Consider the following 12,560-nt stretch of genomic DNA (forward strand, 5'->3'; position numbering starts at 1 on the left):
ACCTAGTTGTTTTAAATCGAGGTTTAGAAATTACTGCTGATAGCTACCTCTGTTCACCGTGTTGATATTCAGTTGGATAATTCATTAATGATGGGAATGGAAGTTGGGGAATAGCAAAAGCTTATATTCTTCAAATGTTCAACTTCCAAAAAACCTTTTCTTTCAGAAAGGGCTCGGTGAATATAGTTTCATCATCTTCGGAGGCATCTGCCTGGCAACATTTGCCTACATCTTTATCATCATTCCCGAAACAAAAAGCAAAACATTCCTGGAAATCAGCCAAATGTTTGCAAAGAGGAACAAAGTTGAAATTAAATTGGAATCAGAGCACCTTGAATTGCACAAGACGAATACAGATGAACACAAGGAAGTGAAGAACACACCAATGTAGCCAATTTCAAGATGTCCTTTGGGTGAGGAGCAGTATAAACAACCAGTACAAGAGCTTGTCTCTATCAAGTTTGTCTTGCACTGCAGAAAATGTGCTAACTCATTGAAAAAAAAATTAGGTCTGTTATTATAATGGACCGATGAATTGTTAAACTTCCTTCCCTTAACCTTCCAATTCTCTACCTCTCCTGGATTCTGAACAATGTTCTTTAAAACCTACCTCTTTGACTAAAAGCTTTGATCACTTATCCTGGTGTCTCCTTTGTTGGTATTGTCTGACTTTGCTCCTGTGAAATAACTTGGGGTGCTTTAACACATTAAAGATGTATTTATATGTGAGATGTGTTCATTGCACAGCATGATGACAGTTGATTCGCTTGTGTTAACATTGTGCTGTAGTTCTCTGTTTGCTTAATGAGATCATTGATATGATTCAAATTGAGATATATTTCCAACATCTTATCATGAATTGAAGTGACGGACCTTAAATAATTGTTCCGAATAGAGTGGAAGGAACAGACAATTGTTGTAAGCACTTGGACTTATTTTACTCTGTTAATGGTTCTACCTAATGCAAGTTGTTGTTTCGATGCAGTTGCGAAGATGTGTCAATGTACAACCAGGATCTAACGAAGGCAATGGTTGACATTTTCTAATAGCATCTGTTTCTATAATCGTTTTATAATTCACTGCATCTCTACAATATATAGAAATAGCGGCGTTACTGACAAATATAGGAGCAGGGCCAGGCCATTTTGATTTTTTTGTTTCATTGGAGGGTCCAGTTAAGCTGTCTATCACCGGAAACAGGAGGTGTATAAGTTACTCATCGGAGGTGACCAAGTGGCAGAAAGGTCAGATTGTAAGACCCCCATGTTTACTTTGCAAATCAAGCATGTTCACAACCATCAGACAGGTACGGCTGAATCTTACTTATTTTTGGCTAAGTGTCAGTTGAGTCAGATTTTTTCACCCTCAGGCCCAGCAAGTTTTCTCACCACATCTTGTCAAACTCACCCCTATTATCTAAATGCCCTCTCTGTATGGCATCCCTCACATCCAATTCCAGCTCCAATTTAATTCACACCACTCCCAGATCAACCCGCTACTAATGGGATTTCCCGAAATTAACTGGCATCCCTTGTGCTGGCACCTTCTTTAGTGGTCTGTTGCACACTGGGAAAGGCACTGCCAGTCTGGAGCTGCCCTGCACCGTTCCTGACATTTGTCCCAGACGTGGCAGAAAGGAAGAAATCACATCCTGCTTTCTGGGAGGGATCCAGAGATCCTGCTGGATAGGGTGGTGCAGAGATGGAACTACCTCTTTCCTCAGGACCAGCATTGAGGGGCACAACACCAAACAACACCAGACTGGGTCGGTACAGGTTCAGCCACCTGGAGGAATGTACAGATTTGTCAGAAGTATGTCCTTCTCCTCTTCACCAGTGTACCACACATCTCTCTGCTACTTCACACTCACTCTATCTCTACCACTGCACCCACTTCACACCAAGGGCTCATGCTTTACCACTCTCACTATTGCCTGCAACATCTCTTCCACTCTCTCACACTCCAATCCCCCAACACCAATCTTTGCAGCCCACTCAGTTGGGTCTCCGTGCCCCCCAACTGCACCAACTATAATAGCTGTGCCACTCACTTTCATCTCCCATAATGGCTGTCTCTTTGTCTCTCACTACTGAAGGTGGTTGCTTCCCCCACAGGACAAACAGAATCAAGAAGGATGGTGGGCTGCCCAACATTTACCTCCCCACCCGTCATGTGGAGAGCATTCTGATTCTGACCACCCTGAGTGCCTGACTGACTGGGTCCAAGCCCCTGGACTGGCAACGCAGCCCACCTGTGGTTTACTGTTATCAACACTCCTTGAGTAAAGACAGTTCCCCTTGTCTTGACTGAGGACTGCTGACAGTCTGGACGAGTGTCCTGGCTTTATGTCTGCGCTGAGTGACATAGCAAGTCAGAAGTAGTTTGAGACTGGTATCTCTGACTGAGGGGGCAAAGTGCACTACGGCGAAGTAAGGCAACACAAGGCAGGGATGTTGTGAGCATCCAGATAAGGCTCAGAGTGAGTGAGCGCTGTGAAAGCAAGCAAACAGCCTGGAGTCACAAGCTGGTCCAGTCCCCGTGTCCCTGAGCACATGGTGTCCTTTCAGTAGTATTACAATGAGGTGCAGTGCAGAAACGACCTGTAAGTGGATCATAGATGTGCTGTGAGTGTCCCCAAAGGCTGGCGCATGTTATGACGAGGGAGCATATTTTTAAGGTGAGAGGAGAAAGATTTAAAAACGACATGGGGCAATTCTTTTTAGACAGAGGGTGGTTTGTGTGTGGAATGAACTTCCAGAGGAAGTGGGTAAAGTTATGACATTTAAAGGACATTTAGATCGGTGCATAAATAAGAAATGTTTGGAGGGATATGGGCTACACACAGGCAAGCAGGAACTGTTTAGTTTGAGACTTTGGGTCAGCATGGCATGGTTGGACTGTGTCAGATGCCCGTGGTCCATCAATGCGGGGTACGCGTGGCCAGTGCCCATGGAGCATGCCCTGAGAAGGTGGTGTCCAGTGTCCAATGTGGAGCTCCCTTAGAGCAAGTGACGAGCTAAATTCGCCAGGTTCTTGCTCTGACTTCCATGTCAAGTTCCCAATATCTAACTGTGTATGATGAAAGACAGAAAGCTGAATAATAATGAGATGAGTTAGGTTGTTAACAAGGGGTTTAAAAAGTAATAATACACCTTAATTGGCAAGATGCAGATGCGGACTGTATGAAATGCCAAAACCATGAAAAATTTGAGCTGCTTCCGAAATTGAGATAGGTGCCACCTGATCTCCTGCACAATTCTCCATAGATCCCCTCCAGTGTGGAAACAGGCCCTGCAGCCCAACAAATCCACTCTAACCCTCCAAAGACTAACCCACCCAGATACATTCCCCTACCCTACATTCTCCCCTGACTAATGCACCTAACCTACACATTCCTGAACACTGTGGGCAATTTAGCATGGCCAATTCACCTAGCCTGCACGTCTTTGGATTGTGGGAGGAAACCCATGCAGACACGGGGAGAATGTGCAAACTCCATACAGACAGTCACCCAAGGCTGGAATCAAACCCAGATCCCTGGCACTGTGAGGCAGCAGTGCTAACCACTGAGCCACGGTGCCACCCTAATTCTGACCACAGCCTGTGTCGCTAAGACCCCTATATGTCATAGCTAAAATTTAACAAGTTACTGTGAACAGTTTGAATTCTGCTGTTTAAATCAATTCCCTGAAATTTCCAGTCTTTGTATTGTTCAAAGCAATTGTGGTAAAAATATCAGCAACCCTTTTGAGTTTGATACAAAATCATGCAACTGAATAAATTCTTTAAGCTCCTAAACTGTGTCCTATCAGTTGTAGATTGATGATGAAAATGATACACCTCTCTACTTCAATAAAAGCAAAATACCACAGTTGCTGGAAGTCTGAAACAAACTCAGAGTGCTGGAGAAACTCGGCAGGTCTCGCAGCATCAGTGGAGAGAGAAACTGTTAATGATTCAAGTCCAAATGATGTCTTCAAAACTGAAGTTTCTTCAACATTTTGTTATTTCTTTTGTATTACTTCCCAGTGGATATTTTTAAAAATGCTTTGTCCCAAGCAGTTGTCTTAGCTGTTTCTCTCTTTATCATAGAATAACTCAGTACAGAAGAGGCCTTTCACCCATCAAGTCTGTACTGACAAAATGCTACTCTTGAGTTTACACTAGCCCCACTTTCCAGCATTTGGTCCGTAGCCAGATGATGACATTTCAAGTCTAAAGAGTGGTGCTGGAAAAGCACAGCCGAGGAGCAGGAGAGTCTGAGCATACGCTCTTCATCTCATTCCTGATGATCTGGAGTCAGGTGTGTTAACATTGCATCACAAGACCATCCTTTAAAGGACATTAGTAAAGCAGATGGGTTCTTTATACCGACTGATGGTAGTTTCATGACCATTATTACTCAGACTAGCTTTCAACCCTAGATTTTATTCACTGGATTTAAGTTCTACCACCTGCTGAGTAGGATTTGAACCCATGTTCACAAAGCATTAGCCTGGCTCTGGATTATTCATCCAGTAACATTACCACATGTGTCTGGCTCCCCACAATTGTGTCATCCACATTTAATGATGGAGATAATTATGACCTGTCTACCCAATGTGTAGCCTTTTGTGACCCATTTACTAGTGATTCTCAAAATCAATCTGTAAATTTAAAACTGTACCTACTTTCCCAAACCACGGATTTGTGCTAAAGGTAAACTGATTAATATTTCCCTGGCCCCATGTAGCACATTGTAATGGAAATAAATTACCCCAAACAAGTGCTATCCTCTTCAAGTTTAACCCCACCAAACACTGTTGTGGAACTCTTCCCCCAACCTATAACATTTCCCCTTTTCCACCTGTATCGGCATTCCATTATATTTCGAATTTCCAAGGGAGTGAGGACATAATCCCACATGTTAACAGCGCTAATGTCACCAATGAAAGCATCAGATAACATGTCCACAATGCCATCGTGATCTTTACCCAGCAGCACAGTACCACCAGTTTTAATAATATACCCTTTCTTAAGATAATTGATCTTTCCTGACAGCCCGTTATTCCACATTTCCACAGCCCCTGATTGAGATGTCCATGTCACACAGTAGTGCACCCATTCATTTGGACTGAAAGACAATGGCATGTTCACAAAATGCCCTCCAATCCATAGCCCCCAGTCGAAACCCACAGAGATGACCAGTTCGTTGTCACTATCCGCTGTTGCATACGACAGAAGAATTCTTGGCTGGACATCTCTTGTTCTGACCAACATGCAGATGGTAAAGGAACTGAGATTCATGCTGCAAAGGGTCTGGATCTGAACGTAACTTGAAAGGCTTTCCTCACAGAAGTGAAAACTGGGATAAAAAGGCAACTTGCTGCCTGCAAAAATAATTGAAGAAAGGGTGATATTAGCTATTTTTACTCACTCTGCTTCTAAAGTATACATCATTCTCTGTTAAATCAAGTATTACTTCTAGGGATGAGGAATATCAGCACTGAAAAATGGAATACAGTCAGCACTTTGCTCCTTGTGCCAACGTCAAATCAATTAGTTAAGTGTGGAATTCTTTAAATTTGTCCTCAATTGGAGAATTAACCTCAATTGGAGAATTAACTCTCAGAAAAATACTCAAGATTGCGCTGTTTTGACTTCAGGCTTCTCTCTCTCAGCACGAACCTACAAGGGGCTTTGCAGTGCAGTGCTAGAGTCCCTATCTCTGGACCCGAAGGCCCGAGTTTGCATCTACCTGCTCCACAGTTGTGTTATAATATCGTTGAATGGGTTGATGAAAAATATCTAGCAGGAACCTACCAGGCTATTACCAATTTAATGCTAAATATGAACAGTCTGTTTGCCCTCTCAGTTTCTCTATCTGACAAGTCAATTTTAATTCACGTCTTCAGAAACTCTGATCAACATCTACATCTCTTACCTTCAATGGCTACAATTTTACTCTTCACCGACCAAGAGTTTAGGCCTAATTTTCTTGCCCATAACTCCATTTCATCAAATCTCACAAAATTCAGATCACTCTTTTATCTCAAAATCTCTTTTCCCACAAAGACTCGCTTCCCCTTAGCAATAAATACAAGAGGGATTGATTTTCATCTCATACCATGGGTGGGGTGGGGGAAGATCCCCGCCTAGATCCAAATTAAAGATAAAAATATGGATTTTTATTCTATTCGTTTTAAAGGATTAGGGTTATAAGAATATAAGGTGTAGGAGCTTATGGCTATTCAACCTATCAAATCTGCTGTGCCAGTCATTGAGATCATGGTTGATCTGATAACCCTCAATTCCACTGGCCTCCCTTTTCCCTTGATTCCCTTTACTGATTAGAAATCTATTTCAGCCTTGAACGTAGTTGTCATGCACACACATATACACTCTCTCTCACAGATACTCACAACTCCCTACCCCAGACAAACAGACAGACACACACACACCCTCACAGACTTAGACATTCTACACTCACATACACACACATATACACTCTCTCTCACACTCACAAACCCCCACCCCAGACAGACACACACACACAAAAACCCACATGCATACATGTGGTGCAGTGAATTTGTACTTGCAGAGTTACAATGTACTTTGCTCAAAAACTGCATGAACTCAAGTAAGACTTGGTAACTCACTTTTTAGATTAGAATCAGGCAAGGAGGTCAGTTTCCTTTCCTAAAGGACATTAGTGAACCAGAGGGATTTTCCCCAATAATCAGGAATGGATTCAAGGTCATCGTTAGACTCTTAATTACAGATATTTATTGAATTCAAATTCCACCATCTGCCACGGCAGAATTTGAACCCAGGTCCCCAGAACATTATCTGGCTCGATAGATAATACCACTAGGCCATCATTCCAGGTACAGTCTGACTTCTGCCAGGTATAGATCAAAACCTTATGTGTTTCTACTGTGGCAAACCTTGTGAGACATCACTCAGTGAAGATGAAAATATACCCCACTCACCCATAATTTCAGCCTCCTCTTTGCATTCTAGTTGAACTAAAGTTCATTGTGGATTATTCTGACTTCCGACGATATAATGTGTGAGGGATAACACTGCCATTATCCACGTCTCTCCCCATTTTCAGTCCCAGTTACATTAACGGAAATGAAAATCAGGAGCAGTGAATAATGGGCAGCTGAATCGATATCATCTGTTTCACATTGGTTCCCAAAGTCAAAGTGACACCTTCCTTGTTTAACTAAATTTCCTACGATCTTTTGACTCGGTTTTTGCTTTTCCTTTTGATCATCAGGTATTTAAGAATGAATCTTGGCCAATCGTTATCTCTCCATTTCATTCCATCAACCCAATTCTTCATTTTTCATGGTATCTGGCATTTCCAGCCTATTTGGCCCATCCCCCATATCTCAGTCCCAGTGAGATTGTGAAGGACTGTGCAGTAATTTTCCAGCAAGTTCTCTAAATTAAATCTGAATTCTAGAAGGTATTACACTAACATCTAGTGACAGATTATCAGCACTGCACCCAAATCTACTGTTAGCTCAGAAGTCAAACCTCAATGATAGCTATCAATCTGTATATAAGTGGGAAAGACTGGTTGATGTTTTGCCAAATGTTGACGAATTTCTCTCTTGCAGAGGGCAACATCCTCTGTACAACTCCAGAAAATTTTGCATTTATTTCCAAAGGACAGTTTTCTCTTTTTACCTTGGCTTGCTATTCTGGCTAGATTTGCATCACAGGAATACAGGAACAGGAGTAGGCCATTCAGCCCCTCAAGCCTGTTCCACCATTGAATGAATTCATAGCTGACCTTGGACGCAGAGAGTGGTGCGTGTTTGGAATGAGCTGTCAGAGGAAGTGGTGGAGGCTGGTACAATTGCAACATTTAAAAGGCATTTGGATGAGTATATGAATTGGAAGGGTTTAGAGGGATATGGGCCAAATGCTGGCAAATGGGACCAGATAAAATTAGGATATCTGATCGGCTTGGCGAGTTGACCCGAAGGGTCTGTTCCTGCTGTACAGCTCTACGACTCTGTGACTGTATGAAATTATGGCTGATGTGTTGCCTACCTCTGAATACCTGCCTTTGGCCCAAATCCCTGAGTAACTTTGTTTCACAAAAAGTTATCTATTTCAGATTTAATATTAGCCACTCCTCTTTCCAATTTGGGTTCAATCCCAAAGGGAGCAAATATTTGAGAACTTGAATTGTAGCTGATCCTGAGTTGGTATGAAATGAGATTTGGTCCTGACGACATAGAGACCCAGGCCACTTTAATACAGGGCACCCGTCTCCAAGCCTCCATCAGCCCTCACCCTCAGTGGATTTGGCCAAGAGGTGGCAACTTGCTGTTGAGAGGGTGGAAGAATGGGCTAGTATTCCTGGAGAGCAAGGTGCCATCAGCAGGGAGAGAAGGAAACTTGTCCAGCACTCAGTGAAAACACTGGTTATCAGAGAATCTTGTGATCCGAAAGAGGAGGGAAAATGGGTCAAGAGAGGCCTAAATATTCCAAGTGGGATCTTCTTCCTCCTCCTACAGCAGTAACCAAGTCCACCTAAAGTCATAGAATCAAACAGCATAGAAAACAGCCCTTCAGCCCACAATATCAATGCTGACCAACAAACACCAAGCTACACTAATCCCATGTACTTGCACTTGTTCCATAGCCCACTCCACCTGGGTTTTTTAAGTGGTCATCCAGATGCTTCTTAACTGTTGCAAGAGGACCTGACTGCATCACCGTCCCAGGCAGCACACTCCATATTTCTACCACCCCTCTGAGGGGAAAAAAAAGTGTTCTATAAAATTTTTATGTTTGAACTTCCTGTTGTCCTGATTCTTTTTCCCTTGAGTTTCACCCCAGGGATAAACCATGGCACTTCCCCATTTCCCCACAGAAATCCTCATAACGTTTAAGAACAATGTAGAATTACACTTCCAATGCCAAAGCATACGAGGCTATGGGCCTGGTGCTGGTGAATGGGAAATAGAACAGTCAGGGACTTGTTTACAGTTGAGTCAGACTCCTTGGGCTGAAAGACCTTTTTCTGTGATGTATCCCTCTGTGTAGCCCCTTTTCGGGGGAAAGCCCACCATACTGAGTGGCACCTGGACACTTGACTGTTCAATGGCAGACCCAGAATCAAGAACCAATATCTTTTTCCCAGTGGGGAAGTGGGGAGGAGGTTGTGAAAGAGTGGCCAACCCAAGAGTTGCCAGCAGATTGGCAACTCTATTGAAGGGTAGTACCCACTGGGAGGTGATGCAATGTACCTGAGGCCCAATGTATCTGCTGTATTCCAGCCCAGAGGGGAAAAAAAATGGTTAAAATGCAAAAATAGTACATACTGGTACAACTCATCAAGCGTGTACACTTCAAAATAGGGGAGGGCATTTCCAGTAGGCTCATTTCCAACCATGACAGGTTTTAGCCCAGGCCATAGGGTCAGTGAGGGTTGATGGTCCATGTGGTGGGGTCATGGGAAAAACAGGGGAGGGCAGCACCAAGGGCTGTCAATGAGGGTGCTTCCCAACAATTCCCATTTCTCGATGTCCAACCCCTCAACAGGGCACCAGGAGCTCCGGAATGAGGAACTCCCACATCCCAGAATCCACAAGTGACTCTGGACAGGAATGCTTGTGGCTTTCCCAATGTTACGAGACCCCCTCCTTCCTCCATTGGCCCCATCCACTGTTGGGTTGACATCACCAAGAGCAGTAGCATGTTGAGACCCTCAGCAGGTGGGTTAGGCTATTCACAAAGCACCTCATCCTGGATTTAATTGGGGTTGCACCTAGATAGGGAAGCCCACTCACCAATATCTCTGCTGATTAAATGCCCCCCATATCCGCATTTGCCTTGAAGGCATCATTAGATTCTGTCCTGAGTCATATTCTAGTAGAATCCTGCACTATTCCAAACTGCCCCAGCTGACCTCCCTCCATTTTGAAATATGTAAGAGATGTCAGGGTGGGGGCTCTTGTGGTGCACCGGTAATGTCCTTACTCTGAGCTAGGGATCCTGAGTTCATGTACTACTTGCTCCAGAGGTGTGTCAAAGCATCACTGAACAGGTTGAGTAAAAGTACCTACAAGAGGTCTCGAACCAGTATGTGCCATTTGCCAATTTAACCCCGTTCTGTTGAAAGAGAATTCTTTATTCATGTGTCTGAGCTTTTCAACCTTTGTGAGTTTTACCTGCAGCTGGGTTAAATGATGACAGGTTCCCCAAATTAGGTTTGAGTTCCTTTGCGTTTTGAAGATGTACTGGGCTGACCCACTTGAGGTGTGCAAGACGCTTAAAGAATTTGCTGGATTAGCAAGAGATAAACTCTATCTGTTGGTGGAGGAGTCACACAGTGGGGTTCCAAAATCTCAAAGTTATCGCCCAGGCTGATGTCAGGAAGCATTTCTTAAGGTCCTGGAAATCTGGAATCCGGTCTCCCAAAAGAATACTACTGAACCAAGGTGAATTGAAAATTTCACAAAGGAATTTGGTGGATTTTTGTTAAACAAGGGTATGAAATATTACAGGCAAAATAGATAGATTGGGTTAAAATGCACATCAGTCAGTTTCCAACTGACATGGCACTTGTAAAAGCTCTCTCCTGGCAATCTTTATCAGCTCCAGATTTCCAGCTGTATCATAGCAATGATGGACACCCTTCAGCAAAGGCATGTCCCCTCAGTGCATGGAACAGAGAGAAAAAGGAGGGAACTCCGGGAAGCAGAAAGCCCAGGGACAGACTGATGATGAACTAAATGACCCAGAGAGAGAAGATGCTGCTGATGCTATGGGAAGACAGAGGTTGTTCAATGTTTCACTGCCATCTTCAGGAGTAGATGCGAAACATCTTCACGGTGCACACTTTAACAACAGCTTCAGAGCTCAGCCCTCCTACCTTTCAGGGAGAAAGTGAGGACTGCAGACGCTGGAGAGTCAGAGTCGAAAAGTGTGGCGCTGGAAAAGTACAGCAGGTCAGGCAGCATCCGAGGAGCAGGAGAGTCGATGTTTTGAGCTAAATCTCTTCATCAGGAATGCTTTTCTGATGAAGGGCTTATGCTCGAAACATCGAATCTCTTGCTCCTTGGATGCTGCCTGACCTCCTGTACTTTTCCAGCGCCACACTTTTCAATGATTACTTTTCAGTTCACTAAAGAACAGCACTAAAAGCTTATATTTCCATATGGTACCGGAGGGGTTGGGGTTCAGTAAGCTCAGACGACTGGTCTGCGATGCTGAGTGATGCCAACAGTGTGGGTTCAATTCCTGCACCAGCTGAGGTTATCATGAAGGACTCTCCTCAACCTCTTCCCTCAGCTAAGACATGGTGACCCTCAGGTTAAACCACGACCAGTTGTCTCTCTACTGACAGAACAGCCTTATGGTAGCTTTAGATTTATGTAGCACCTTTTCTCTATTGTAAAGTCTCCATAGTCTTACCAGACCATAAGGGCCTTGAAAACCAAAGCTAGCAGATTCTTGGGAATACCACCCCTTTCAAGTTCCCCTCTGAGTCACTCACCATCCTGACTTGGAGCCTGTTTCTTCACTAACGCTTGGTCAAAATCCCAAATCTCTCTTCCCAGCAGTCCCATAAGATATCCCTACCCCACCATGGATTACAACATTACCCAGTCCTCCAGGCCAGTTAGGGAATGGGCAATAATCATTGGCTGTCCAATGATACCCTCATCCCATTGTTACGACACGGGGTAACCCTTCTGCTTAATTTAAACCAGCAACACAGGAAAGGTTTATCCTGTGCAATAATCTGTGAAAACTCAAGAGGCCCAGAACTATTTAAAGTAAAAATTAACAACTTAAAGTATAACAGAAAATAATTAACTAACAACTATCTACAGCTCCTGCCTTTAATCCATCTTTTTACCTTCCCTTTTTTATACTAGTCTGATAAAAGCCCCCAATTTAAGATTTACCAAAAATTCAAGTTTTCAAAACCAACTAGCTGTCGAATCTTCTATTTAGATCTTCCCGTGTCTTCTTTTCTTCCTCGAGATTCTGCTTCACAGGTCACGGATCAATAAAGGTACCTTTAAGAGAGCTATTCTCCAGCAATCTGCAGATGTTGGCTTGGCAGTTCTCCTCCCAACTGTTCAATTTTCCCCGGCCTTATATTAGATTGTGTCATTGGCTTTTAGGATTGTCAATAAACTAAATTCAAACTTGATTGGACTTTGTTATTTTTCAGGATATAATTTAAACTGATTGGCCTAATTTGAATCTGTTTAGTTGTTTCCTGGAAACCCATCTAATCTTCAACCAAATGTTACATTGTCACCTTATTGATACCTCACTTGGTGCTGTCAGGTAGTTCTGTTAGCTTTTAACTCTCTTAAAGGTACAGTACACCCACATCTTCATAACACTATGATTGAATAAACAAAATGCAAAGGGTCTGACTGTACCTACATCCTATCACTCACCATTACAGAGAAGCATAGAAAATAGGAACAGGAGTAGGCCATTCAGCCCTTTGAGCCTTCTCTGTCACTTATTATGATCATGGCTGATCATCCAACACAGTCCCTCGTTCCTGCTTTCTCCCCTGTACCTTT

At 43.3% G+C, this 12,560-nt stretch overlaps 2 protein-coding genes across 4 annotated transcripts in view; one reads left to right on the plus strand and one right to left on the minus strand.

Moving 5' to 3' along the window:
* The window catches only part of slc2a5 (solute carrier family 2 member 5), a 60,888-nt gene extending 60,250 nt beyond the window's left edge, over positions 1 to 638 (plus strand). For both annotated transcript variants that reach the window (XM_072586148.1, XM_072586147.1), the window contains one exon: positions 167 to 638. In XM_072586148.1, the coding sequence (XP_072442249.1) occupies positions 167 to 391 (225 nt within the window). In that variant the 3' untranslated portion in view covers positions 392 to 638. The remainder of the gene's footprint in view (positions 1 to 166) is intronic.
* Positions 639 to 3,341: 2,703 nt separating this feature from the next.
* The window catches only part of ca6 (carbonic anhydrase VI), a 32,134-nt gene continuing 22,915 nt past the window's right edge, over positions 3,342 to 12,560 (minus strand). For both annotated transcript variants that reach the window (XM_072586146.1, XM_072586145.1), the window contains exon 9: positions 3,342 to 5,369. In XM_072586146.1, the coding sequence (XP_072442247.1) occupies positions 4,753 to 5,369 (617 nt within the window). In that variant the 3' untranslated portion in view covers positions 3,342 to 4,752. The remainder of the gene's footprint in view (positions 5,370 to 12,560) is intronic.

This window comes from Chiloscyllium punctatum, chromosome 16 (genome assembly GCF_047496795.1).
Source record: "Chiloscyllium punctatum isolate Juve2018m chromosome 16, sChiPun1.3, whole genome shotgun sequence".
NCBI lineage: Eukaryota > Metazoa > Chordata > Chondrichthyes > Orectolobiformes > Hemiscylliidae > Chiloscyllium > Chiloscyllium punctatum.